At 51.1% G+C, this 27,964-nt stretch overlaps 1 protein-coding gene and 1 non-coding gene across 7 annotated transcripts in view; both read right to left on the bottom strand.

Moving 5' to 3' along the window:
• The window catches only part of SEMA4A (semaphorin 4A), a 31,515-nt gene extending 6,238 nt beyond the window's left edge, over positions 1–25,277 (bottom strand). The window contains exons 1-11 of one of the 6 annotated variants that reach the window (XM_058309872.2): positions 25,213–25,273; positions 24,042–24,159; positions 18,844–18,996; positions 17,073–17,233; positions 16,150–16,212; positions 15,789–15,887; positions 15,448–15,553; positions 14,590–14,706; positions 13,724–13,848; positions 13,363–13,538; positions 12,121–12,271 (exon numbers count right to left, since the gene is read on the bottom strand). In XM_058309872.2, the coding sequence (XP_058165855.1) occupies positions 12,121–12,271; positions 13,363–13,538; positions 13,724–13,848; positions 14,590–14,706; positions 15,448–15,553; positions 15,789–15,887; positions 16,150–16,212; positions 17,073–17,233; positions 18,844–18,996; positions 24,042–24,159 (1,269 nt within the window). In that variant the 5' untranslated portion in view covers positions 25,213–25,273. Of the gene's footprint in view, positions 1–12,120; positions 12,272–13,362; positions 13,539–13,723; positions 13,849–14,589; positions 14,707–15,447; positions 15,554–15,788; positions 15,888–16,149; positions 16,213–17,072; positions 17,234–18,843; positions 18,997–19,449; positions 19,686–19,749; positions 19,865–22,862; positions 22,946–24,041; positions 24,160–25,212 lie in introns of those variants that run through there. The other 5 variants (XM_071207476.1, XM_058309874.1, XM_058309873.2 and 2 more) reach the window with 5 other exon arrangements.
• Positions 9,723–9,827, bottom strand: LOC111765149 (U6 spliceosomal RNA). The gene has a single exon (XR_002797567.1). It is a non-coding gene; the product is annotated as a U6 spliceosomal RNA (small nuclear RNA).
• Positions 25,278–27,964: the final 2,687 nt, after the last annotated feature.

Genomic DNA, 27,964 nt, shown 5'->3' with positions numbered 1-27,964 from the left:
CTTGCACATAGAAGCAGGCACTCACCCACTTGCGCTACATATGCTCCCCTAGTCCCCACTCTTAAATATGAATAGATATCCAAGGTTTACCAAACATGGGTAAAACCACTAACATGAAATAAAAAAAACAAAAACAAATAGAAAAAGCAAACAAGAAGAAACAAGTTATTCAGAGAGAAGAAAATATCACAGAAAACTTTCATTATTATCTTCAAAAAGATAAGAAAAGACATTATAACCATGAAACAAGAACAAAATGCTACAAAAGAGGAATAGTTCTTACTTTACAAAAAGAAAACAGTCGGACATTATGTGCTTCCTGAAAGAAGAGCACACTACCACAATGAAGTAGTCTTGTCAAAAAAAAAAAAAAAAAAAAAAAAATCAAACCTGAATCTGATCAAGCCTCTAGATCCAAGTATCTATCAGCTTATAGGAAATACTTTGTGGTGGTTTGGAGCTGTATGTATCCCAGAAAAGCATGTTCTTAAACTTAATCCATTCCTGTGTGTGTGGTGAACCCATGTAAGCAGGACCTTTTGATGAGGTTTCTTCAGTTAAGGTGTGGCCCAGGATGTGTCTTAATCCTATCACTGGAATCCTTTATAAGAGAATGAAATTGAGACATGGAAAAAGCCACAGAGGGAGGAGCCAGAAGCTGAACATCAACAGAACCAGAAGAGAAGGAAGAGACCAGTTAGGCAATGCACCATTTGCATTGCCAGGTGACAGAGGAGCCGAGGATCACCCACAGCCAGCCCCAGAATGCCAGTCTTCAGGAAGAAAGCATCACCTTGATGTCGTAATTTAGACCTTTTCCTAACCTCAAAACCTTGAGCCATTAAATTCCCATTGTTTAAGCCAGTCCATGCGTGGTATTTGCTGAAGCAGCCAAGGGAAACAAAATCTACTTAAACCATATCACAGAGATATACTCATCAAAATTCAGACTTGTGTTGAGGTCCACTTGACAAACAAATAAACTGCCAGAGTAAAAAGATAGATAGGGGACAATTAGAATAAAAGAGACTTAAAAGACAACAGTTTGAAGACTTTACTTGGATTTTGATTCAAATAAATTGCATTAAAACTACTTAGGGGAGGGAAACGGACTTTGGCCCAGTGGTTAGGGCGTCCGTCTACCACATGGGAGGTCCGCAGTTCAAGCCCCGGGCCTCCTTGACCCGTGTGGAGCTGGCCCATGCGCAGTGCTGATGCGCGCAAGGAGTGCCGTGCCACGCAGGGGTGCCCCTGCGTAGGGGAGCCCCACGCGCAAGGAGTGCACCCATAAGGAGAGCTGCCCAGCGCGAAGGAGGGAGCAGCCTGCCGAGGAATGGTGCCGCCCACACTTTCCATGCCGCTGACGACAACAGTAGCGGACAAAAGAAACAAGACGCAGCAAAAAGACACAGAAAACAGACAACCGGGGGAGGGGAATTAAATAAATAAATAATAAATCTAAAAAAAAAAAAGAACTACTTAGGGGAAGCAGATGTGCTCAAGCAATTGTGCCCCTGCCTATTACATGGGAGGTCCTGGGTTCAGTTCCTGGTGCCTCTTAAAGAAGATGAGCAACAGTGAGCTGACGTGATGGGCAGGTGCAGTGAGCTGATGCAACAAAGAGACACAAGGAGGAAAACCCAATGAAAGACACAACAAAGCAGGGAGTGGAGGTGGCTCAAGCGATTAGGTGCCTCCCTCCCACATGAGGTCCCAGGTTCAACTCCAATGCCTTCAAAAAGAAGTCGAGGCGGCGGACTTGGCCCAGTGGGTAGGGCGTCCGTCTACCACATGGGAGGTCCGCGGTTCAAACCCCGGGCCTCCTTGACCCGTGTGGAGCTGGCCCATGCGCAGTGCTGATGTGCACAAGGAGTGCCCTGCCAAACGGGTGTCCCCGCATAGGGGAACCCCACGCACAAGGAGTGCGCCCTGTAAGGAGAGCCGCCCAGCGCGAAAGAAAGCACAGCCTGCCCAGGAATGGCGCCGCACACACGGAGAGCTGACACGACAAGATGATGCAACAAAAAGAAACACAGATTCCCGTGCCGCTGACAACAACAGAAGCGGACAAAGAACACGCAGCAAATAGACACAGAGAACAGACAACCGGGGTGGGGGGGAAGGGGAGATAAATAAATAAATAAACAAATCTTTAAAAAAAAAAAAAAAGTCGAGGGGAAGCGGACTTGGCCCAGTGGTTAGGGCATCCGTCTACCACATGGGAGGTCCGCGGTTCAAACCCAGGACCTCCTTGACCCGTGTGGAGCTGGCCCATGCACAGTGATGATGCACGCAAGGAGTGCCGGGCCACACAGGGGTGTCCCCCGCGTAGGGGAGCCCCACGCACAAGGAGTGCGCTCCGTAAGGGGAGCCGCCCAACACGAAAGAAGTTCAGCCTGCCCAGGAATGGCACCGCACACACGGAGAGCTGACGCAGCAAGATGCTGCAACAACAAGGAGACACAGATTCCCGTGCCACTGATAACAACAGAAGTGGACAAAAAAAGAAGAACACACAGCAAAATGGACACAGAGAACAGACAACTGGGGCGGGGGTCGGGGGGAAGGGGAAAAAATTAAAAAAAAAAAAAGTCAAGCACACATTGAACAGTTACAGCAAGCGCAAACAATGTGGGGGGGATAAATAAATAATAAATCTTAAAAATACTTATAATTTATAAAATTATTAGAAATTTGAACACTGAATGCATATTAGGTTTAGGAATTATAATTGTATTTTTAGGTGTGATAACAGTACCATGGCTATGTTTTTTGTTTTGTTTAATCTTACCTTTTGGAGATATATAATAAAATATGGATTATGTAGTAGGTCAAATGGTGGCTCCCCGAAAAATGTCTACCCAGAACACCTCTTATATCTGTGAATATGAACATATTTAGAAAAAAAGGGTCTTTGTAGGTGTAATTAAGTTAAAGATCTCAAGATGTGATCATCTTGGATTAGGGCGGGCCCTAAACCTGATCAGAAGTGAGTTTATGAGACAGTAGAAGGGAATGAGATATACAGGCGGAAGGCAATGTGAAGACTGAGGCACAGGCTGGAGTAATATGTCCACAAGCCAAGGAATGTCAAGCTGCCACCAGAAGCCGAGAGAGGCAGGGAATGGATTCTTCCTTAGAGACAGAAGGAACCAATCTTGCCGACACCTTGATTTTGGACTTTTGGCCTCCAGAACCATGAGAAAATAAATCTATGCTGTTTTAAGCCACCAATTTTGTGGTAACAGCCCTAGGAGGCTAATACAGTTAAAATGATATGTTGCCCAGAATTTGCTTCAAAATAATAAGGCTGGGGTGGGGTGGAGGATGGGCTATACAAGAAACAACTTTGATTGGCTGTGATTTGAAGTTGGCTGATGGGTACATCGAGGTCCATTACAGTAGTCTGTTTACCTTTTATCCATTTGAAATTCTTTATAATACATTTTTTTAAATAAAAGAGATCTTTAAAGTTCAGAAAATTCTTGGAAATTAAATACTTTAGTAGAAATGAAAAATTACATAGTAGGATTGGAAGCTGAAGTTGAGAAACTCTCCCAGAAAGTAGACCAAACCAAAGACTTAGAAATAGGAAAGGATTAAAAACAATTAGAGAAACAGTCCAGGAGATCCAAAAAGCAGTGAGAAAACAGCCCAGGAGTGAGTAAACCCCACGAGGAGAGGGACTTCTGTCTGTTTTGCTTACTGCTGTATTCCCAGAGGCTAGAACAGTACCTAGGACATGTCCTCAGTACAGATCTGTTGAATGAAAAGGAAATAGAAGGAAAGAGTTTAAGAAAACTTAGAATTGAAGGAATTGAATTTCTAGAGTGAAGGAGCCCACTGAGTGCCCAGCACAGTAAATGAAGAGTCTTGTTAAAACACAACGTCTTGAAATTTCAGAATACCTGGGACAAAGAAAAGGCACTACAAGATTCCTGTGAGGAAAGCGGATGTGGCTCAAGCGATAAGGCCTCCGCCTACCATCTGAGAGGACCCAGGTTCGATCCCTGGGGTCTCTTGGTGAAAAAGAAGAAGAGAAAGCGTGTCTGCACAATGGGCCAGTGCCCACGTGGTAAGCCGAGTGTCCACGTGAATGCCCACGTGGTGAGCCAGTGCCTGCACGGTGATCCAGTGCCTGCACAAGCGAGTCACGCAGCAAGATGCATCAAAACAGAGATGACAGGGAGAGTCAAGGCAAAGCACAGCAGAGACCAGGAACTGAGGTGGCACAATTGACAGGGAACCTCTCTCCACATCAGAGGTCCTGAGGATCTAATCCCTCTGAATCCTAGAGGAGAAAGATGAGAATAGAAGACAAAAAAGAGAAACAGATACAGAAGATCACACAGTGAATGGACACAAACAGCAGGGAGAAGGTGACGCCAGGGGCGAGGGAGGAGGAAAATAAATAAATAAATCTTAAAAAAAAAAAAAAGATTTCAGTGGGGAAAAAAACCCACAACAGGCTATGTTCAAAGGATTAGGGGTCAGAAAAGCTTTGAACTTCCTAATAGCAGCACTGAAAACTAGAAGATACTAGAGCAAGTCCTTCAAAACTTTGAAGGGAAATTGTTTCTAGTCTAGAATTACTTATACAGTACCTAGCCAAACTATGAATTAAATATGAAAGTATATTAAAAACACTGTCAGACATTCAAAGTCTCAAAGAATTTTATCAGCCATATATCATTTCTTAGGAATCTATGGGGAATATCATCCTCCACTAACTGAGATAGTAAAGACTTAAAAAAAAAAAAGAGGAAGCCATATGATGCAAGAAACACAAGATCCATCACAGGCAAGGGGATCCCCAGGGTAATGGAGAAGGGACATTCCAGGAAGGTGGCTGTGCCCCAAATATGGGCCCATCCGTCCAGACTCTCCAGGATGGTGAAATTGTGAGAATAGCTGATGAGTCTGTCTTCAGATAATTAGGGAAGAGTATGGGGTTGAATTAGAGATAAGAGTTTAGAAAACAAAGCAAGCAAAAAATTCAAGACAAATTACTAACCCCAGGGAAAACCAAAAGTTATGTATAAGGAAAAAGTAATCATGGTTGACTACCTGGCTCAGCTGTGAATAATAATATATTCATATTCATGATATAAATATTGATCTAACCAAAAATTACCATAAAACTATGATGAGAGATTGGGGATGAATGCAAATATGTTAGTAAACCAGCTCTCTCACCCTCCACAAAAGCCCTGATACCTAGGGTTTGCTGATTTCTGTGGTGTAAATTCTCCTACCATGGTTGATTTCAAGCCACCGATATAATGTCATTGAATACAAATTTGGAAAGATCTGCACAAGATTCACTCTTGCCAGTTGCTGCGAGCCAACTCCAGCACAACATTGTGTGTGTGTATGGGTGGGTGGGGGGATAACTGAAATTTCATCTTCCAGAATGAGAATTCAATAGATACTGTCTAAAACTGAAACATCAAGAAGTAGCAAAGCTCACATTAAAAAAGAAGAAAAATCTCAAATCAGTAACCTAGCTTTACCCTTTGGGGAATTAGAGAAAGAAGAGCAAACTAAACCTAGTTTAGCAGCAGTAAGTAAGGAATAAAGATTAGAGCAGAAATAAATGAAATAGAAAATAGAAAATGAAAGAGTCAACAAAACCAAAGCTCGATTCTTTGAAAAGTTTGATAAATTTGACAAACTTTTCACTAGGATTGAAAAAAAAAAAAAAGAAAGTGCAAATAACTGAAATCAGAAATGGAGGTGGGACAGTACTAGCAACCCCACAGAAATAAAAAGAACTATAAGAGGATAGTTTGAACAACTGTATGCCAACAGATTAGATAGCCTAGATGAAATGGGGAAATTCCTGGAAACAAACTACCTAAACTGACTCAGAAGAACTAGAATATCTCAATAGAGCAATAAAAAGAAGAGGTTGAATTGGTTATCAAAAACCTCCAACAGGCCAGGCATCTTCGCAGAGAGTCCCCTGCTGGAACAATGCTTGAGCGGAGCCCCAACTTGCCCACCTCAGCCAGTGGCCAGGAGCCAGGCTTCTGCCACCTCTCACAGTGCCCTCAGGACACCCCAAGGTCCCCACTGCCACCTCCTTTCAGCTGCCCTCGCACAACCCCTCACAAGGGCACCAGGACTATAACCAGGACTCTGAGGCTGCCACCAACCGCCAGATCAACCTGGAGTTCGATGCCTCTTCTATTATAACTGTCAGTTTCCTACTGCTTTGACCATGATGATGTGGCTTTGAAGAACATTGCCAAGTATTTTCTTTACCAGTCTCATGAGGAGAGAGAATGTGCTGAGAAACTTGTGAAGTGGCAAGGAAGTGGCCAAATCTTCCTTCAGGATATCAAGAAACTACCACATGACAACTGGGAGAACGGGTTGAATGCAATGGATTGTGCTTTATTCTTGGAACACAGGATGAATTGGTCACTACTGGAACTGCATAAAACTGGCCACTGACACAAAAGACCCCCACCTGTACGACTTCATTGAGACTCATTCCCTGAATGAGCAGATGGAATCCATCACAGAATTGGGTGACTATGTAGCCAACTTGCACAAGATGAGGGCCCTGGAGGCTTGGCAGAGTATCTCTTTAACAAGCAGGGAAACAGGGATGACAAGAGCTAAGACTTAGGCTTGCTTTCCCTCAACTATGAGGGTGCATGCATGCTGGGCTTACCTTTACTGTTTCTATAAGTTGTATCAACACCAAGTTCTTTCATTTGTACAAATCAAATAAAGTAATTTGATACCCCTCCCCCCAAAAAATACCACCCAACAAAGAAAAGTCCAGGACCAGATGGCTTCACTGGTGAATTTTACCAAACATTCAAAAAATCAACACCAATCCTTCCAAAAATTAGAAGAGGAGGGAACACTTCCTAACTCATTCTATGAGGGCAACATTACCTTGATAAAAAAGCCAGATAAAGATAACATGAGAAAATTACAGACCAATATCCTTTATGAATATAGGTGTAAAATCCTCAACAAAATACTAGCACACTGAATCCAAGTGGGATTTATCCCAGGAATTCAAGAGTGGTTCAACTTAAGAAAATCAAATAAATATAATATACCCCATTAATAGAATGAAAAGGAAAAAATCTATATGATCTTCCCAATTGACAAAAAAAAAAAAGTGTTTGACAAAACCCATCACACTTTCTTGATAAAAACAATCTGGAAACTAGGAATAGAAGGGAACTCTCAATATGATGAAAAGCATATATGAAAATCCCACAGCTAACATCATACTCATTGGTGAAAGACTGAAAGCATTCCCCCTAAGATCAGGAACAAGACAGAATGCCTACTTTCACCATAGCTATTTAACATTGTACTGGAAGTTCTAACCAGAATAAGGAGGCAAGAAAAAAAAAAAAAAAGACATTCAAGTTGGATAGGAAAGAGCAAAGATCATGTCACTGCTATTCACAGATGACATGATCCTGTGTATAGAAAACTCCAAAGAGTGAACCCCAAATCTGGGCACCCCTGGATTAAATTTAATCCAGAAAAGATGTGGGCTCCACCGGAATCTTCCCGACAAAAATCGAGGGCAATGGAAGGTCTGAAGAGAAAGATTCTGGGAATGAAAAAGAACTCCGAACATGGAAGAAGGGCACCAGCCATATCTGGCTCTGCGCACCTTCTTGCAAGATTGAGAATAAATTCTTCTCCACAATCTGGTGAGCCTTATTTTCTTTCAGAAGATTTCTTTCCAACAAAATAAAGGTGAAAACCAAAAGAATTTCCAACTTAGTGTTCTAATCCTGAGTGAAGCCAGTTGCCCAAGGAGTGCCAGTTGACCAGGAGCATCTGACAGAGCGAATGAGTGCCAATCATTGAACAGCTTGGAATGTGTCTTCAGACAAAGCTAAGTGTCTGTTGCAATTTTTCTCTAAAGATAAATAACTTAAAAAAAAAAAAAAAAAGAATATATATGCTGTTCCCACCAGCTTTTAAGGAGTGCCATCTTTATAGGCACCTAACCTTGTCTATCTCTGTAATCCAATGTCCTCTTTTAAAAATGGGTATTCCAAATTTTTAATTAAGTTTGTTTCTTTCAGAGTGAACATCTTATTAACCATGTGAAAACTTCATCCAACTTCATACAGAATGCCAGATCCATCTTCCTCCAGTTAAAACAAATTAATAAGAGTTTTACACCTTATCAGGCAATGACTACAGCCCATGGCCAGCAGGAAGCAGTTACAGAAAAGAGATTGTCTCCCTTCAGCACCCCTTTTAAATTAAAGGTGTAAACTCTTTAAGAGTAAAATAAAAGTAATAGATGGATCTGGAACCTGACTGGAAATCCATGTGAGTGTCAGTGGCAGCAGGATAACTGCAGGAGGCCCCTGCCCAAGATTCTGCTGTCCAGAATGAAAAGTTCTAAACTTCTAAAAACAGTCCTGGATGCTGTACTAAAGACTGATAAATAATCAATCAAAACAACAAACAGCCATCCACCTCATAGCTCCAACAATAATTATGCCAAAGCTTAGCAAGTTAAACTTTGGCAAAAGGGGGGAATGATGTGGGCTATGGGTGGAAGGCTCTTTGTCTCTTCAGAGATAACTTAAGCTGTTTGACTTGTGGGTGTGGAATGGTAAGAGGCTGCAGTCCTTCCCTTAGGGACAATGGCAACAGGCTCCAGTCCCAGGAAACAGTTTAACAATGCAAGGGCTATAAACTTTAAGTATTTAGGGGAAATGCAAAAACAAAATATGCCAAAAGCTTATCTAGAATATCTGGAGTCCATGCTAAAAGCTTACCTAAGATGTGGAAGATATATATGCTAATTGAAGCCTATTGAGAACTGAAACAAAGGGACCATTTGGCCTTTCCTCTCTGTATAAAAGACGTTTGAAAATCTTGTTCAGGGCTCGGGATTCAAACAGAAAGCTCCCGAGTCCGGCCGGCTGTCAATAAACCATTTTTCCTTCTCAAAATCAAAAAAAAAAAGAAAACCCCAAAGAGTACATAAGAAAACAACTAGAACTAATAAATGAATTCAGTAGAGTTTCAGAATTCAAGATGAACATGCAAAAACCAGTTGTGTTTCTGTTCACCAGCAATGAACAATGCAAAAAGGAAATCAAGGAAACAATGCCATTTATCATAGCATCTAAAAGAAAAAATGCTTAGGAAAAAATTTAACAAAGGATATGAAAGACTTGTTCATAGAAAATTATAGAGCAATACTGAAAGAAATTAAAGAAGACCTAAATAAATAGAAAGACATCCCATGTTCATGGATTGAAAGACTTAATATAGTTAAGATGCCAATATTACCCAAAATGATATTCAGATTCAGCACAATCCTGATAAAAATCCCAGAAACCTTTATTCCAGAAATGTAAAAGCCAATCATCAAATTTATATGAAAGGGGAAGAGGCCCCAAATAGCCAAAACCATCTTGAAAAAGAAGAATGAAATTGGAAGACTCACATTTCCCAACTTGAAAACTTATTACAGAGATATAATAATCAAACAGTATGGTACTGACACAAGGACAGACATATAGACCAATGGAATTGAACTGAGAATTCAGAAATCAATCCCCATATCTATAGTCAATTAATTTTAAAAACTTTTTTTAAATAGAGAAGTTGTAGGTCTACAGAAAAATCATGAATAAAATACAGAGTTCCCATATATCACCCTAACACTAGCACCTTACATCAGTGTGGTACATTTGTTACAATTTATGAAAAATATGAACTGCTTCACGAATTTGCATGTCATCCATGTGCAGAAACCATGTTCATCTTCTCTGTATCATTCTAATTTTCGTGTATGTGCTTGACATTTGTGCCAAGTCTACTCAATGTGGAAAAACTAGTCTCTTCAATAAATGGTGCTGGGAAAACTGGTTATCCATATGCAAAGAGTGATGGTGGACCCCTAACTCACACTATATACAAAAATTTAACTCAAAACACATCAAAAACCTAAATATGGGAAGTGGACTTGGCCCAGTGGTTAGGGCGTCCGTCTACCACATGGGAGGTCCGCGGCTCAAACCCCGGGCCTCCTTGACCCGTGTGGAGCTGGCCCATGCGCAGTGCTGATGCGCGCAAGGAGTGCCCTGCCATGCAGGGGTGTCCCCCGCGTAGGGGAGCCCCACGCGCAAGGAGTGTGCCCCGTAAGGAGAGCCGCCCAGCACGAAAGAAAGTGCAGCCTGCCCAGGAATGGCGCCGCACACATGGAGAACTGACACAACAAGATGACGCAACAAAAAGAAACACAGATTCCCGTGCTGTTGATAACAACAGAAGCGGACAAAGAAGACGCAGCAAATAGAAACAGAGAACAGACAACTGAAGGGGGGAAGGGGAGAGAAATAAAATAAATAAATAAATAAATAATTAAAGAAGCTTCTAAAAAAAAACCTAAATATAAGAACGCAAACTATAAAACTCCTAGAAGAAAACATAGGGAAGCATTTTCAGGACCTTGTGTTAGGTAATGGTTTCCTAGACTTTATACCCAAAGCACAAGTAACAGAAGAAAAAATAGTTAAATGAGACTTCATCAAAGTAAAAAATTTCTATGTATCAAAGGACTTAATCAAGAAAATAAAAAGACAACCTACAGAAGGGGAGAAAATATCTGGTAACCACATATCCAGCAAGGGTTTTTACTATCCAGAATATACAAAGAAATCAGAAATCCTACAACTCAACAACAAAAAGACAAACAACTCAATTTAAAAATGGGCAAAAGAGTTGAAAAGACATATCTCCAAAGAAGATATAGAAATGGCCAATAAGTACATAAAAAGAAACTTCAGCATCACTAGCCATTCAGAAAATGCCAATCAAAGCCATGAGATACCATTTCACACCCACTAGAATGCCTATTATTTAAAAAACAAAAAGTAACAAGTATTGGCAAGGATGTGGAGAAATAGGAACCCTCGTGCATTGCTGATAGGAATGTAAAATGGCACTGTGGAAAACGGTTTGTCAGTTCCTCAAAAAGTTATATGTAGAAATACTATATGACCCAACAATTCCACCCTTAGGTATTCAACTTTGAGAACTGAAAGCAGGGACTCAAATAGATACTTGTACTTCAGTGTTCACAGCAGCGTTATTCACAGTAGCTAAAAGGCGGCGAGAACCCAAGTGCATCACAGATGGATGGATAAGCAAAACATGGCATATCCATGCAGGGCAATCTTGTTCAGCCATGAAAAGGAATGTATACATGCTACAACAGGGATGAATTTTGAAAACTTCATGTTACATAAGTAAGGCAGACACGAAAGGACAGAAATTATATGATTCCCTTTATAGAAAATATCTGGAATGGGTAAATTCGTACAGACATAAAGTAGATTAGGAGTTAAAAGAGAGGGGGTTGGGGCAGCTATTGCTTAATAGGTACAGAATTTCTGTTTTGGGTGATAAAAAAAAGTTTTGATAACAGATGATGTTGACGGCAGCACAACATTGTAAATGTACTTAATGCCACCAAATTATATATTTGAAAGGGCTAAAATAGGAAATTTTATGTTATATATGTCTGTTACCAACATTTTTTTTTTAATTTAAGTTACAAGAAACTAGCAATAAAAGCATGTTAGAGAGTTGGAGATAAATGCCAAAAGGATCAGCTAAAAGAGTTGAAGGCGGTTATCTCTAGACAGGGGAAGGTAGAAGAGAGGAAGTGAGTCTGTGTTTTATAACCAACCCTAGAGATCTAATTGATACATTTTTTTTCTTTTCTATTTTTACTTAACTAATTGATTCTTAAACGGTGTACATATATAATTTTGATTTGAAGAAAAAAAAAAGATTAAATAAGAAATGCAGGTGAAAATGCCCAACCCGTCATGTGCCCCCTCGTTTCCTGAGTGGCATATCCAGGTAGCCTGGGGGAGGGAGGGTGGCAGCCCCTGCAAGCCCCTCGTGCGCACGCTAGCGTTGGGCCCCTGCGGAGCGTGGGAAGCTGGACTGACGTACACTGCATCTGAGCAGGCAGGATGAGGAGCACGGGGGCTCTACCTTCATTGAGCATTTACCGTGCCGTGCTAGGTGCTTTCACGAGCACATTGTGCGTGGGGGTGTGGGGGCTTTGCTCTGTGGAGGGGTGGCACTCACATCGCCTGGCCGGGGGTTGGTCTCGGGGCCCCTGTAAGTGGTCCAGCGTGACGTCTCTTTGTTCAGCTCCTTGTACTTCCCCTTGAAGACACGCTCTATGTCTGGGAGAGAGAAGGCACAGACGGCGGAGCTCCTGGTCCTGCCGATCTGCCTGCAGACAGCCAGAGGGGACTCCGTGGTCTCCTCTGCCCACCAGGCCGCTCCCCCCCAGCTCTGGCCCACCCTCGGTGAGAAGACCCGAGGGCAGGAATGGAGAAGGCTGTGCCGGCTCCAGCTGCCCCTCCGTCCCCTTGCTGCAGTGACGCGGGCTTAGCCAGGCAGAGTTCCCCGGCTCTAGGCCCATTTTAAGATCTGAAGCGTGATTGTCTTAATGAGAATTAATTGGGGCTCAGGCCCTGAGGTGGCTCCTGCTGTCCTGCCCAGGCTGGGCTCCACCCACGGAGGAGGCCGTGAACCTGGCTACGGGCTGGCTCCAGAGCAAGCCCTCCTCCTCGGGGTACCAAGGAGTCCTGGTCCTCAGAGAACCCACCCAGACTGCCTGAACGATGACCATTTTTATTCCTTCAGCGCTCGTCTGTGCAGACAGAAGATCCGTGTCTCACGATCTCTGTAACCTGACTGTGGCTTACACCAGGTTCTCAGTGCTGCATCTGATGGGTACGGGACCCCACTTAGCCCAGAGAGCTTCAGTACCTGAGACATAGGCAGCAGACACCTCAACCCGCGGGGCCTTGGGAAAATCCGTTAACCCTTCTCAGCCTCCAGGCAATGACTTTATTTTTATCTTATCATGCAGGGCATGTTTCCCTCTTTGTCTTGGCCATTAGGAAGCTCAGAATTAAATCTGGGGCTGGTATACAGGGACCATACAATACTTTGTGACAAGCATTTGTATATGCTGATTCTACCCCTGCTTTCTCTTGTTCTTCCTTCACTTTCACTTCTTTAGCTACCTTCTTTTACACTAAAGTTTGCCTTTTGTAAGCTGCCTCCCCTCCTTTGTGGAATTGGGCTGGATATATATATATATATTTAAACTTCTCTGAGCTTTCTCTTTCCCATCTACATGAAAGGCAGGAGTCGTATTTCTAAGAGGTGGTTTCTGGGAGGAGCAAACGCTTTCCTGTGTAAACTGAGGGGTAGACGTCGGGCAGGTGGGAGTTCCCGCCTCCCGGCCGGCCGAGGTCCTGGGGCGGTCCCCCGGCTCCGCGCGCGTGCCCGCTCCCGCGCTCCCGCGCTCACCACTGGGAGGTGAAGACGGCGTAGACGCGCGCGGCGGCGCCGGGGCCGGGCGCGGGCAGCAGCACCGCGTGGCGGATGAGGTTGAAGGGCAGCTGGCCGGGCCGCGCGCAGAGCAGCTGCGCCTTCAGGAACGTCGTCCACTTCTTCTGCAGCAGCTTCTCGCCGCCCACGTCGTTCTGGGCGCACGGGCCGAGTCAGCGGGGGCCAGCCCGGGGGGGGGGGGCTCCCCACCCCGGGCCTGTCTCTCCCGGGCCTCTGTGGGTCCCGGGCGCTCGGTCCTGCCTCCGCGATCCCCCCATTCGCCACCCCCACGCCCCGCCCCCGCTATGGCCAGCCCCCCTCCCCGGCCCCGGCTGCGGACCTTGCACACTCGGGCCACCCGGGATGTGTGCAGCTTCTCGAAGAAGTCAAACTCTATGGCTGTCTCCTCGAAGAAGAAGTAGACGACTTCGGTGGAAGGGATGGCTGCCACGAAAGAGGCGTCGGCTGCGGGCGAGGCGGTGGGATTAGAGACTCAGCACCTGGTTGCCTGGGGGTCCCCGCGGTGAAACCCCGTAGGTTGGCCCTGGAGGCTGGGAGACAGCGTGCCTCCCCTCCCACGGCCAGCGGTGGAGGGCTGGGGCAGGCGTGGGCTTCACAGGGCAGGTGCTTTGTCCTCTGTGCTGGATTTCCACCACCCTGTCCATCGTGTACCCTCAAAAAGGGATTGTTGGGGAAGCGGATTTGGCTCAATGGATAGAGCATCCGCCTCCACATGGGAGGCCCAGGGTTCAAACCCCAGGCCTCCTTGACCCGTGTGGAGCTGGCCCATGCGCAGTGCTGATGCGTGCAAGGAGTGCCCTGCCACGCAGGGGTGTCCCCTGCGTAAGGGAGCCCCACGAGCAAGGAGTGTGCCCCATAAGGAGAGCCGCCCTGCACGAAAGAAAGTGCAGCCTGCCCAGGAGTGGCGCCACACACACGGAGAGCTGATACAGAAAGATGACACAACAAAATGAGACACAGATTCCAGGTGCTGCTGATAAGAATACAGGCGGACCCAGAAGAACACACAGCGAAGGGACACAGAGAGCAGCCAACTGAGGTTTGGCGGGGAAGGGGAGAGAATAAATAAAAAATGAATCTTAAAAAAAAAGTGATGGTTGACTGAATTTAGAGCAATCCACAATGCCAGGTCTGCAGAACTCCGGGAGGGGGCGGGGCCCGTGCTGGGTGGGGTCAGGTCCTTACAGTGCAGCCAGCGCAGGAAGGTGTCGGTCTTGAGCACGGGCTGGGATCCCAGCGTTCGTATCAGGATGGGCTCACTGCCCAGGAAGTTGTTCATGGTGCCAGAATAGAGCATCCCATCTGGGGGGTGGGGGGACAGAGAGGAACTTAGGCGGAGTGCCCCCTGGCCCCTCAGACCCGCCTGAGTCTGGACCGGGTCCACATATATCTCTGGCCCCCTTTGTTTCTTCTACACCTTCCTTTGGGCCCCAAAGCCCAGCTCGCACCCCCATGCTGAACTAACTCGCCCTTCTGCCACAGGGATTGGGCAACCCATGTGGCCTCCCGTGTCTTGGCATTTGTCCGACCTTTCTGTGGCTGCTCCCTCCCACGCTCTGCTGACTCACTTGCCAAGAAGAAGCACCTATTGCTCCCCTAAAGTGTCTGGCTTTTTTGCTTCCACATCCTGGACCCTACCGTCTCTATCTGAAGCCCCTTCTCTGCCCATCAAGGTCCCACTCAAAAGCCAAAGTCACCTCCTCCAGGAGGCCAGGCTGGGAGGTCTGTGGAGCTTTGTGTCCGTAGGTCATGGGGCCTTGGCTGCTTGTCACCCCATGTTGCCTAGCACAGCAGAGCAGGTGCTCCCACACCTGGATTTCAGGCCTCGTCTCTCCCTGAGACCCCTCCCAGACCCTCCTACCTCTGCGTCTCTCCACAACCATCTCTCTCCACCTGTTCGGTGACAGTCCCAGCAGGAGCTGCTAGTTTTCCCTCGGACCTCGTGCCCCGAAGCTCCTGGCTTCCCCTGCCTCTGTCCCCTGCCTTTCCGGGAACTGTCGGATTTCACAGAATGACCTGGGAAGGAGGGTGTCGGGCACTCACCCACCAAAACGGCCGTGTGCTTGTGGGCTGGGTCGAAGGGGCTTTGGCCTTTCCCATCCATGACCTTGCCCTCCGAGAGGGGCACCAGAGAAGACTCTTGGAGTTCCTAAAGTGGGGGAAGAGGCTGGGGGGCCAGAGCGCCAGGAGTCTCACATCTGGGAGGTGAGGGGCGTGGGAGAGGAAGGGAAAGGGACACCGAGGGACACTGATCTAGGGTCAGGGAGCTCACGAGGATCCCGTGTCTGGAAGACTAGAATTTTCCAGAGCTGCAGAGGCTGAGCCGGAGGGAGATGTGAGGATGGAGGGTTGGGGGCCTGAGAGCTGGGTGCCAGGTAACTCACAATGAAGGCACAAACCGGGCTGAAGGCGAAGGTGCCGCAGGCGTACAGATGGGTGGCGTTGAAGGGGACCAGGACACGGATGAAGTTGAAACACTGGGTCTGGGGGAGACAGAGGAGTCAGAGACTCCAGACTAAGGGCCCCGAACTCCTGGGCCCCAGAGGCTGCCCCCTCCCTTCCCCGTGGGGAGAAGCCTGGGCCGGGCGGGAGCAGGCCCCTTCCGCCTTCACAGAGCAGAATCCGGGCAGCTCATGGTGCGCAGGAGCACTCTCTCCTGCCTGCCCACCTGAGGTCATCCCAGCGGATGGGGGCCACGGAACTCCCCACAACTCCCCACCGCAGCCGCGTCTCCCCTTCACTTACCTCGTTGCTCTTCCTCTTAAAGGCACATTCCGTCTTTTTCCTGTCACTGGCTGGCCAAGGTATCTGAAGCAGGGGGTCGGGAGGGGGAGAGGAAGGGAGGGGAGGTTTTCAGCTCCGGCTCTGGCCTCGTGTCCCTCTTTGGCTCAGGTATGAAGCCACCAGCAGGCATGGCGGCTAGGGACATACTGACAGGCTGTGGCCCCGTCAGTTTAGGACCACAGCAATAACTCTGATGCTACTGAGATTCAAGAGGACACAGCTGCGTGGTAGACCATGGCCTCTGGAATCAGCCAAACCTGAGTTCTAATCTCAACTCCGCCACTTACCGGTTGGTCAATTTGCCAGAGGGCCACGAGTAAGTGGCTTATGTAAAGCACCTAGCACCATGCAGACACAGAGCAGCAGGTGTCAAACCACTCATTTCCTAGGGGAGCTTTAAAAAAAAGCGAGCTCCTGGGTCACACTTCAGAGAAGCTGCATTTTAAACCACCACCTCGAATGATTCTGGACACAAGTCCACGGACCACACACTGAGAAACAAATCCCGGAGCTGATCAGTAGCTGCTAGCTCCCTCCTTTTCTTTCTTCTTTCTCCCTTCCTCCCTCCCTCACATTGTTCCTCTTAGAAAGGTGACCGTAATTTAACACAGAAGCTTCAGTGATTTCTATCAGTGGGCGAATATCGGATTATTGATAAAAATTGAGTCAATGTTTACCTCCTATGTCAATGATTCCCTTTTCAGCCATTTGGCGATTAATAGTATTCTATCAGTTATCTGGATGCCAATGCATAGTGAAGCCACTGGACTATTTCTTGTCCATTGTATGAGTAGCAACTGGGTAGTTATTCACGGATAGGCAGCCCGGGCCCAGCCGGCCCCCTCCTTCTCCTAGCGCCCACCCCTTCTCCCTGGCCTCCTCACCATGCTCTGCAGCCTTGGGACTCCTGGATCCTGGATATTTAGGGCCAGAATGGCCTCTCGAACCCCAACATAGAGAGTGTCCTCATCATCACTCAGAAGCAGAGTGTCGAAATCTTGGAGGCCCTTCTGGTGGAAGAGGCCAAGTGCCCTGCGCCCGTCCCCTGTTGGGAGATGGAGAGGAAGAGTGAGTGATGGAGAGTTGGTGGGTGGGCAGCTGATTCCTGGGACAGAAGAGGGGGTAGGGGCAGAGTGTGCTCCCCAAGCCTTGGCAGCTGGACCCACTTTCCTTATCAGCAGCTCCCCGCTGCGCCCCACCCCGCTGGCAGCCCCAGGGGCTTTGTGTTTTGAGCCCCTGGCAGCCAGAGACGGGGTAATGACAGCCTGGGGTAGGGAGGAGGGAGAGGCAGACAAAGGGACCGACGTCAAGTGAGGCCCAGGGGAGGGTGGCCCAGACCTGGGGGGCTGTGCTGGGGGAGGACACCCCGGTCGCCACTGGCAGGGGGCGCAGCAGGCAGACAAGAAGGCTTGTCAGCCGCAGGTGGGAGAGCCAGACAGGGGCAGGCCTGCATGTCGGACTGGCTGTGGGTTTTAGGAGTTCTTTGCACGCACCCACACTTCCTCCCCCTCTAATGCTGGAAACTTCCACCCCTAGAATCACTGCCCCAGGTTGAACAGAAAGAAGCATTTTCTTCACACCTCCCTGTGCGTGGCACCTGGCAGGGCAGGAGGCGAGCGGCCGCGGGAGGCGTACCTCGGCCCTCTCCCTTACCTCGCTGTGGGGTGTGGGGTATGTGCTGAGTGTGGTTTTATGTGGGTTCCTGTCCTCCCGGCACATCAGCAAGGGGGGCGGAGCTCCTCAGACCCTCTCCCATTAGCCCTTGGGCATCTTTGCGCTAGTTAGTGGACTGGCCAGCTAACTGGGACCTTCGCAGGCTCAGAAAATCGTAGACAGGACCAAGAGGACTCGGGGTGCCATGAGGAGGCCCCAGAGACGGGTGTTTCCCACAGGGGCCCCGGCCTCCCCCAAACCGTACCCCACCCCCGTTTCTGCACTAATCCTCCGGCGGCGGGAGGGTCTGGCGGCTCTTCTGCCTCCCTCTCTGGAGTGGGAGCACCTTGCGGGCAGAGACGGAGCCTCGGCCACGTTTGCGCTCCAACACAGGGGAGGCCTCGCCACCAATGGGTGACACGTACTCCCATCACCAGGTCGCCCCAGAAAGATGCTAAAGACACAGCCGTGTCCAGGAGGCTTTCCCTGAGGCTTGTTGGAGGTGAGAGGGCAGCAGCCCCGCAGCTCCAGCGAGAAGAGAGCCCAGCCGTGCCCACAGGGCTGCAGGACCCGCCCCGCCGGCCCCCGTGCGCATCCCTGGAGGGGGGTCCCGGCTGGGTCCCCGCGGCCCTGGAGCGGCCCCGCATCGTCTGTGTGGTTGGCAAGGGCCTGACGAGCCGCGGGCCACCAGGTCCACCATCTCCCAGCTTTGGGGCACCCAAGGGTGTGAAAGCAGTTAGGGGCTTGGGGTGCCCGGCTTGGTGGAAGGAAAGAAAAACCGGCAACTTTGGAGAACCAGACGGAGCAGTGCCCCTGGACCTCCGCGCCACCCTCGTGCCTGTCCTCAAGCTCGGCCCCAAGTGGGTTTCACCCTTCCCTCCTTTCTCAATTTCTGGTTCTCGCTCTCCGTTTCTCCCCGGGTGTCTCCCTGTGCCGCTGTGGTCCTCCTTGTCCGTTTCCCCCCTCCTCCCACCCCCTCCTTCCTGGCCCCCAGTCACTCACCTGCGCGGTAGCTGACCCTGGGCACGAGTCCCTGCCCACCACTCCCCGCAGTTGGCGGCAGCAGTTGGAAGAGGAGAAGGCCCAGGAGGCGCCAGAGGTCCGGGCCCCGCGCTGGGGGTGGCATGCTCAGCCAGGGGCTGTTACCAGATGGCTCTGGGGAAACATGCACTCGGGCACACTCTGCAGGAGTGAGCTGTCACCACATCCCCCCTGGGGACCAATCAGAGAGCCCCAGGCAGCAGAAGTGAGTGTTCGTGGGGGTGGGTGCCAAAGGGGAGGTGACAGGGAAGGCCCTCAGAGAGTCTCACTTCCACCAGCCTCACAGGCCGCAGCCTCTTGCCTCGCTCTTGCCTCGGGGTAGGATCCCAGCCGTTCCCTGTGCTACCTCTTCTGGGCTCCGATCACCAATAGTCCTGCTTTGTCTTTTCTCACCTTACCATCAAGGAAGTCCTCTTTGCTGTCTAACCTTTACCTTCCATTCTCCCACAACCCAAATCATTGCCAGGCCCTGGGCAGGGAACTTACTAGGCAGATAGATTCCTCAGACCTTATCCTCCTGCCACAGTCTAATATCAGGAGTGTCGGTACCCCAGGCCTTATACTCACCCCTGCCCTCTGATGACCCAGGCCACAGACCTGGTCTGCGTCTGTCTGCTCTGAACTTTTTCTCAGCCCTGCGTGGATGCAGGGGTCTTCGACACTCAGGCCTCCGTGGCCCTCTTCTTGGGAGGCAGTGAGAATCTGTCCTGCCAGGCTGGCTCTCGGCATTATCCGGGGAGTGGTCCCGGGCAGGGGGTGGCTGGTCTCCCAGCCTTTGCAGTTCCCCCCCACTCTCTCTTGCCTTGTGCTCTGGTTATCTGTCTCCCCTCCCCGCCAAGGCCACCAACCCCAATCCGTCCTTCTCACCTACCCTGGAGCCACTCACAGTACAGAGCCCGGGTGTCCAGACTCTCGCGGGAATGCCATCCAAGAGAAAGCAGGAGGGGGCTTCCCAGGCCCAGCAGGCAGGGTTAGGGGAGGCTTAGCCGGGCTGGGCCGGGAGCACAGCCCTCCAGGTGCCCATAGTGCCAAGCCAGCCCCGGGAGCCGTGGGCCAGGGAAACCAGAATTTCCACCTCTCCAGTTGTGACAGATCCTTGGCTTGGGCGGAAGTTGGTGGATTGGGAGGGAAGAAAAAGAGGCTTCCCCGCCTCCCAGGAGGCACACCTCTCTCTTTCTCCGTCCTGTCATCTTCATCCATCCAGAAAGTGTAAAAGGTCCTTCTAAGTCATTTTAGCCATTCCTCTGCCTCTGATCAAATCGTATCCCGTCTAACCAGCCCAGGAGTGGTTTCTCCTCTTGCTCAAGATTTCCCCAGCAGGAGACCTAACACTGTCTTTCATATTCCTCTTTTCACTTACTCAAGAAGGGAGGCCTCCCCACTCCTACCTATTGGAAAGTCCTTGCAGTGGTCTAACCTTCAAACCTCTCACTTCCTCCTGGGCTCTATTCTCTAAAATAAAACAACTGTCTTAGGCCCTTATCCTTGGCCTTGCTGAAGTCCTTCCTGTAGTGTAATCTCCATCACCTTTAGGGTAGCATCGGGCCAGGGGGAGGCCCAGCAGATTTCCCATCTGAGCCCAGGCCTCTAGGGCACCCAACCCCCCCCGTGGTGGCCCCTGCCTGCCAGCTCCAGGCAGACTGGGTTAATGAAGCATCCTGCGCCCAGGACTCCATGGTCTATAAAGTGGGTAGTTTCCTGCCCACTCAGCCTGGGTCAGCTGATGGCAGGTTAAAGAGCACAGACATCCCAGAGCAAATCCGACTCCAATAAACAACCCACCTCCCTCTTAAACTCACACTCCACAGACTCAGAAAGTCCTTCCTGTAGTGTAACCTCCATCCCTCCTGCTACAGCACCAGCCTGCAGGGGTTGACGTACAGCCCCAGCTACTTCTTAGAAAAATTCCTCGTGACAGCCTGCTCAGCCTTCTTTCCCTCTCCCTCTGCTCCCCTTATCCCTGGATTTCTCTGGGAATTGGTCTCAGACTGCCCCCTCAGGACAGCTGTTCCTGTCACGATTTGCATGAGACTCCCCCAGACTCTTCCGCATTCTGGTTGCAGAATCTCACTTCTCCTTGGGCCAAGTCACCCAGAGAAAGAGTCTTCCAGCTCTCCCAATCACAGGAAACTCCCATTTGCCCAGCTCTACCTGTGGTGTCTCCCCTACCCCCAGCTCAGATCTGGGGACCCATCCGGACCCCGGCCTGTCTGCTTGGACAGGTTGGTTTATCTGGGTGGCTGGGAGGAGCTGTAGGCCAGAGGGAGGGGGAATTCCGGCCCCACCTCCTGGCCGAAGCCCAGTTCCTCCTCCTAAGACCCGGGAATTCTCCTCCTCCCGGGACCTCCAGCCAATGTCAATAGCTTGCCCGGCCAGGCTTTCGTCCTCTCCATAGTCTTAGCAGGTAGGACGTCTTTAGCAGGTATTTTACAGATAGAGAAACTGGGCTACTGGAGGTAACACAGCTAGAAGGCAAATCAAACTCAGATCTGCCTAATTCAAAGCTGATCCCGTAGCCCTGGATCCTGGAGTCCGACCCCCTCCCTCCTCCTTCCGCTGCAATCCAGGAAATTCAGCTCTGAGCACTCGGTTGGAGAAGGCAGTTGGGGAGGTGGTGGGCTCTAGCTCCTCTGAGCTGAGAAACAAGGTCTCCAGATCGATTCCGGACCCAGAGGGAACCTCCCCGCAGAAGGCCATCGGGTGCCACCCCCTGCCTCGGCATGGACCTCCTTCCTGGCCGAGAACCGGGGGCGAGCACCCTGCCCCCAGCACGGCCTCCCTCACACCGGAACCTCTGGTCAGAGCCCAAGTGTCACTGTCGCCTCCCTTGCTGCAGCTGACACAGCCCACAGCCAGGGCCAGCTTCCTGGCTTGTGACCCGTGCAGTCACCCAGGGCCCAGGTTCAGAAGGGCCCCGTGCTTGGTGGAAGGCCGTGCTGTGGCTGCCTCGAAATCCTTACTAACACCTGAGCCGAGGTCTCTGCGGTTTCGTTTTTGCGTAGCAGGTGCCGTCCAGGGCATCCAAGAGGAGCTCCGAGCTGCAAGGTCCCGCCCCCTCCCTCAGTCGCAAATGAGGAAACCAAGACCGGCGAGAGGAAGTGACTTGGCAGGGGCTGGAGTCTGGCGGTCAGGTGGAGTGGCAGTGGGAAGGGGTCAGGTGGCCAGCGCCCCGGCCAGGGGGGTTGTGGCAGCGTCATTGCCTACCCTGGGGATTGCGCCAGCCCCCTCTCCTCTAAACCCCGGAGACTTCTCGTGACAATAATGCTGACTTCAGCCTCTCCGCCGATTCCAGCTCTTCCAGGGACTTCTCCCCCCCGAAGCACCCCCTAGACCTCAAGGAGTAGAGCTCCAGATGTGGAGGTGGGATGCTCCCCACCCCTGCCCCCTGGTACCAGGGAGCCTTAGCCCTCGGGGCCCCCTCTCTTCTGCTCCCCTGCTGCCTCCCTGAGGAAGGGGCTCCTGGAGCCACTAGAGAAGCCACTCCCGGCTTCGCCTGTGACCGGACAGGTCCCGCTTCCCCCAGCCCCTCCTTCCTTTCGGCCTCAGGGCCACCGGGGTCCCAGAGCTCTGTCCTGGGGAACGTCTGCTTCCTGCTCTTTGCCTTAGCCCCGCCTGCCCTGCTCATCTGCCCTCTTTTTATGACCGCAAGCAAGTCAAATCAACTTATTTATGGAGCGCCTGCGTGCAAGGCACTAGGGATGCCCCCACGCCTCGCTCCCCAGGGTCCCCCGCCTCTTCACACACACCCCTGTCTCCCCGCCTTCTTGCCACCGGCCCAGCCCATGGCCCCCTCACCCCTTACCCAGTGCCTCCTGGGTCCCCTCCTCCTGTCTGATTAGGGCTGAAAGCTGAGCTGAGTAGCCACACAACCACACAACGGCCCGAGCCCCTCGGTCTGCCCCCTCCTCAGGGCAGAGCCTTCCCAACAATGGCCCGCCCCCTCCTTTCAGAACTGCCTGGCAGCTCTCCTGCTCCCTTACCTGGAGCTTGGGGCCAGCCGCCGCGTTTCCCTCCCCCTGGAATGCCAGGCGTTCCAGCCTCCCAAAGCCTCAGTCCCTGCCACACCTCCACCCCCCATCCCCAACCCCATCCCGCCTCACTGGTCCTCAGTCGCCATGGCGACCACATCTCTAAGTGGGAGGGACTAGAATCTCCCCATATTCTCTCTCCTCCTACCCGTTTCCCCCTGCGCCCCACCTTCTGCGGTTCCTGGATCCACATGTGTGGAGAAGACAGGGTTCCAGATGTGGGGGGGCGGGGGTGGGGAGGGGGTACGCTCGTCCCCGGGCCCAGCTCAGCTCTCTTTCCCACAATGCAGACGTCCCCCCAGCTGGGCTCTAGGGTCAGCTAGGGCCCATTCTTCCTTCCGGCCAGTTTCTCTGCCTTTTCTCCTCTCCTAGGTAGGCGGAGGGGCATGTCAGAGCCTGGCCTCATGCAAACCGAGCTTACCAGCCGAGGATGCAAGGAAACACATAAATATCTACCCGAATGAGCCAAGGGACAGGGTCTCTATAAAACAAAAAACAAAATAAAACCAAGAAACCAAAGGAACCCTCTTCTGCTGCTAGTATCCTGACTTCCACAGGAAGGGGTCAAGGCCAGGTCCAGGATTGGCCTTTTTGCCCCAAATTACCAAGAAGGTGGCTCCTGCAGAGGCCCTCTGTGGTTAGCACCCCTTGAGCTCTGCTAAGAGGGGAAGGGCTGTGCTGCAGGAGGGATGGAAGGCAAACTTCAGAAAAGACTTGCCAAAGATCTAGATAGGGATTGTAAAAAGAGAGTGAGTTTGAGACTGAGCAGGAATCTTCCCAGCCGGGGAGGAGCAGAGGCAGGCAGGGGGTTGAGGGCTGGCTTTGCACCCTCCCCCAGTCCTGATCCCAGCAGCCCTGTCGCCCAGAGCTCCCTCCTGGCCCCTGGACTCAGCTTCTCGCGGGTGAGATGAGGAATGGAAAATACCCCTTTCGGGCTGGCCTCTCTCAGCTTGCCGGAGGACTGTGAAAAAGGCATCCCTGGGCTGGGGAGCAAGACTCTTAAGTGCCAGGCCTGCTTGCCGGTACTTGCTGTGTGATCCTGTGCAGGGCACTTGCACTCTCTGATGCACAAAGGTAAAATAAAGGCTTTCCGGCCGACCTGGGAGCTGCTTGACTCCTCCCCAGACTTACTCGTATGTTCAGGATGAAGGAAGTGAGCACGCTGGTGTTTGCCTGGGGCAGAGGGTTTCCCAGGCCAAGAACAGCTTCCTTTTAGGTCCAGACTGGGGTGATGGGTGGACATTTCCATCTAGGGCGGGTGAAGAGGGCATGGCATGCCTTGAAAGCAGAAGTGAACCCCGAGCAGAGCGGAAGTGAACCCCGAGCGGAGCGATCACCTCCCCCACTGCTCCCTGACACTCCATCCTCCATAAGGCTTGGGGACTCAGGGGGCACCTATAGATTCGGGCTCTCGCCTTCCTGGGCTGGGAAGCCTGTGTAGCAGGGGAAGAAAAGATTTGGGAGGAAGATGGCAAGGACTAAAGGAAACTGAGCTGGTACTCTAACCGGAAGGAAGAAGGTCAGACGGCAGGAAGACTTCCCGTCCCCTAGGGCATGCCTTTGGGTCCCTGCCCCCATCTCCTTCCCTTTTAGAGGAGTTGGGCCCAGTCTTTGTGGCAGAATTGGAAGGGGGCTGCAATTCTGAAATAATCCAAGGGGCCTGCTGGTCTCCTCTGGCTCTGCTTCATTCGGGGTTACCCAGCGGGGCCTCAGAGGCCGCTCCCGGCCTTGGCCTCTGGAAGCAGAACTCCCGGGAAGGAGCCATGCTGTCCTGCCCGGGGAGCAGGGCCCTAGTCCCGGGCAGTGGCCATGGCTGCAGAGGGATTGCTGGGATGAGCTGGACCCCCGAGCCCCTGTCTCCCTTCCCTGGGATGGAGGAGGATGGAGAGCTGCTCCTAACCGGCAGCTCACCTGCTGCATCACACATAATTCCAGTTCCTCTGGTTTGCCTCAGTTTCCCCACCCGTGGGACACTGGAGGATCGGGGTCATGTGCCTATGATTGCAGAAGCACAGAGTGGCTGGAAGAGTTTAGCAAATGAAAGTCCCAGGAAAAATGCGATGGGGGAGCAGACGGTGAGGAGACCTGGGCAGCCCGCCCCCTCGTTCCCGCCCTTCAAGATCCCTGGAGCTGCCCTTCCTTCAGCCTGAGGGGCCAGGAGACCCCCCAGCCAGGCCCCCTACATTGCCCATGGAGGTGGGCGCACAGACACTCCAAGTCCACAGCCCCCGGAACGGAGCATCCCCAGCCCCGCTCCCACCTCGGGGCCACGTCCCCCTACCCCACCACTTTCCAGCCTTACCCCTAGCCCAGCAGTGGAGACCCTAACCCAGGCGTCCAAGACTTCCAGCAGAGTCTGGAACGGGCAGGGGGTGGAGCAGGGGCGGGCATGGCAGAGGGAGAGGGTGGGGGCCCTGCCAGCCCCCTCCAGTGCCCCAGTTCCCAGGCAGCTCTTAAAGGGACCAAGACAGATTAGCCAGGGAAGCTTCAGGGGGTAGGTGGACAGGAGAATGGGGGTGTGGGAAGAGGGTTGGCATGGCCGAGGGCAGGAGAGCCAGGGTGGGGGGCCTGACACCTCCCCTGCTCCCCTGGGAGCCTGGGGCTCCTCTGCCTAGCCTTTCCTTCACCCAAAGGGACCCCCCGTGCTGGCCGCGCAGCTTCTGACCACCACCTCTTCAGATCCTGGCCCCTGTTCCCTCTGGGCCCCTGCTCACTTCCTTCCCCCGCCCCCCCCCCATATTCGTGCCACCTCAGTCTCCGGTGGGAGCTGCCAGCTGGCACGGGCTGGTACTAGGCACGGAGACTCAGCCCGAGGAGGGTAAGAGCCTGAGATTTGGCCCCGGGTGGGGAGGGGAGGGCTCAGACGCCGCCAGTTCTGGGAATGGGTGGGGGATGGGTGCGGCAGGAGGCACCTTCTCCTCCCAGTTGTCTCTCCAAGCCTAATTTTCTCCTCCATCCCCACCCCCACCCCAGGCTCCAGAGGCTGAGGGGCCTAAGTTCCTGGCCATCCCCACTTCCCGATGGCCATCAAGGATGTGAAGCAGGAAAGGAAAGAGCCTTAGCTGGTTACTTCTGGCCATGGTGGGGTCAGGGCAGCCCAGAGAGACACAGCGAAGGAGGCAAAGAAATGGAAACTGAAAGACAGTGGACCGGTGGAGAGACAGGAGAAAGCGTCAGTACTCGTATCACTCCCAGGCTCAAAATCTTCTCTGGCTCCCCAGTGCCCACAAAGTCAATTTCAAACTTCCTGGCTGGAGTTCTAGGCCACACTCCCACTTCAGCATGGGAAGGCTTGACCCCAGTCAACTCGGGCCCTGCCTTGCCTCAGGTTTCTGTTTATGCTATTCTCTCCGTCTGGAATGATATTTCTTCTCATTTCTTCCCCGACAAATATCTTCCTTTCCTTCCTTGACTGTCCCCAAAGAACCCCTTCCTCTGTAGAGCCCTCAGGTACCCTCACAGTATTCTGAGTTCCCCACAGTATTTTTATTAAGGGGATCCCCCCCACCCTGAGATGGCTCCCTCGTTCGTCTGCTCATTGTTTCTGCTTGTTGTGTCCGCTCTTCTTCTTTAGGAGGCACCAGGAACTGAACCCAGGACCTCCCATGTGGGAGACCTCCCATCTGCTTGAGTCACATCTGCTCCCTGCTTGTTGTGTCTGCTCATTCATCAGCTTGTTGAGTCAGCTCAAAACCGGGGCCTCCCGTGTGGGAGGCAAGCATCCAAGTGCTTGAGCCACACCCACTCCCCCACAGTGTTTTCAGGGAGTCAGGAGTTCTGGGCTCCATCATCAAAAGCTGAGTGACTGGGTAAACCTCTGCCTTCTCAGAGGGTCTATTTCCTCACTTAAAACAGGAATAGTAATAACCTGCCCACTAGTGGTGAAAGTGCTAAGTTTTTTTTTTCTCTCTTTTTTTTTAATGTTACATTCGAAAAATATAAAAGGCCCCCATATATCCCCCAACCCCCTCACCCCACTCCTCCCACATCAACAACCTCCTTCATCATCATGGCACATGCATTGTATTTGGTGAATACATTTTGGAGCACTGCTGCACCACATGGACAGTGATTTACATTGTAGTTTACACGCTCCCCCAGTCCACCCAGTGGGCCATGGCAGGACATGAAATGTCCAGCATCGGTCCCTGCAGTACCACCCAGGACAACTCCCCCACATCCTATCTCTTCTTCCCTCTCCCTACCCTCAGCAGCTACCATGGCCACTTTCTCCACATCACTGCTACACTTTCTTCCATTACTAATCACAATAGTTCCATAGTAGAATATCAGTAAGTCCACTCTAATCCATACCCTCTTCCTCCATCCTGTGGACCCTGGGATGGTTATGTCCACTCTACCTCTATATCAAGAGGGGGCTTGTCTTTTTAGAAGCAATTTGGTAATAGGTCTCAGGTTCTCCAAAATCCTCTATCCATTTCTGAGAGTCTATGCATTTACACATGCTTACAAAGTACTTATGATGTTGGCAGGCATCGGACGAGGTACTGGGAATTCAGCACGAATAAGGCAGACAAAAATGCCTGCCTTTGGGTATATGTATTCTGGTAGAGAAGACAAAAAATAAACAAATACTCAAGTAATATAGTCAGTGACGTTAAGGCTCCTGGGGGAAAAATAAAGCAGGGAGGGGGTGTGTAGAAGCATTAGGGTTCAGTGTAGGAGGCTGCTGCTGTTTAATAAAATTTGGTTGGCAAAGGCTCTATTGGACGGTGACATTTGACCGGAGACCTGAAGAAAGTGAGGGAACAAGGCAGGCAGATATTTCCTGGGAAAACATTCCAGGAGGAGGGTGCCACCCATGCAAACATCTGAGGCAGGAGTGCGCCTAATCTGTTGTTCTAGGACTACCTAAGGGGTCACTGCAGCTTGAGTGGAGTGGGGAAGAGGGCGTGGCGGGAAGTGAGGTGCGGGATGGGGAGCGAGGGCGGTCATGCTGAACTCTGCTTATCATTGAGGACTTTGGCTTTTACCCTGAGTGCTTTGGGAAGGCTTTGGAGGGTTTTTGGTTTTGTTTGTTTGTTGTTTATACG

This window comes from Dasypus novemcinctus, chromosome 13, assembly GCF_030445035.2.
Source record: "Dasypus novemcinctus isolate mDasNov1 chromosome 13, mDasNov1.1.hap2, whole genome shotgun sequence".
Classification (NCBI taxonomy): domain Eukaryota; kingdom Metazoa; phylum Chordata; class Mammalia; order Cingulata; family Dasypodidae; genus Dasypus; species Dasypus novemcinctus.
This window is presented reverse-complemented; position numbering and strand designations above follow the sequence as displayed.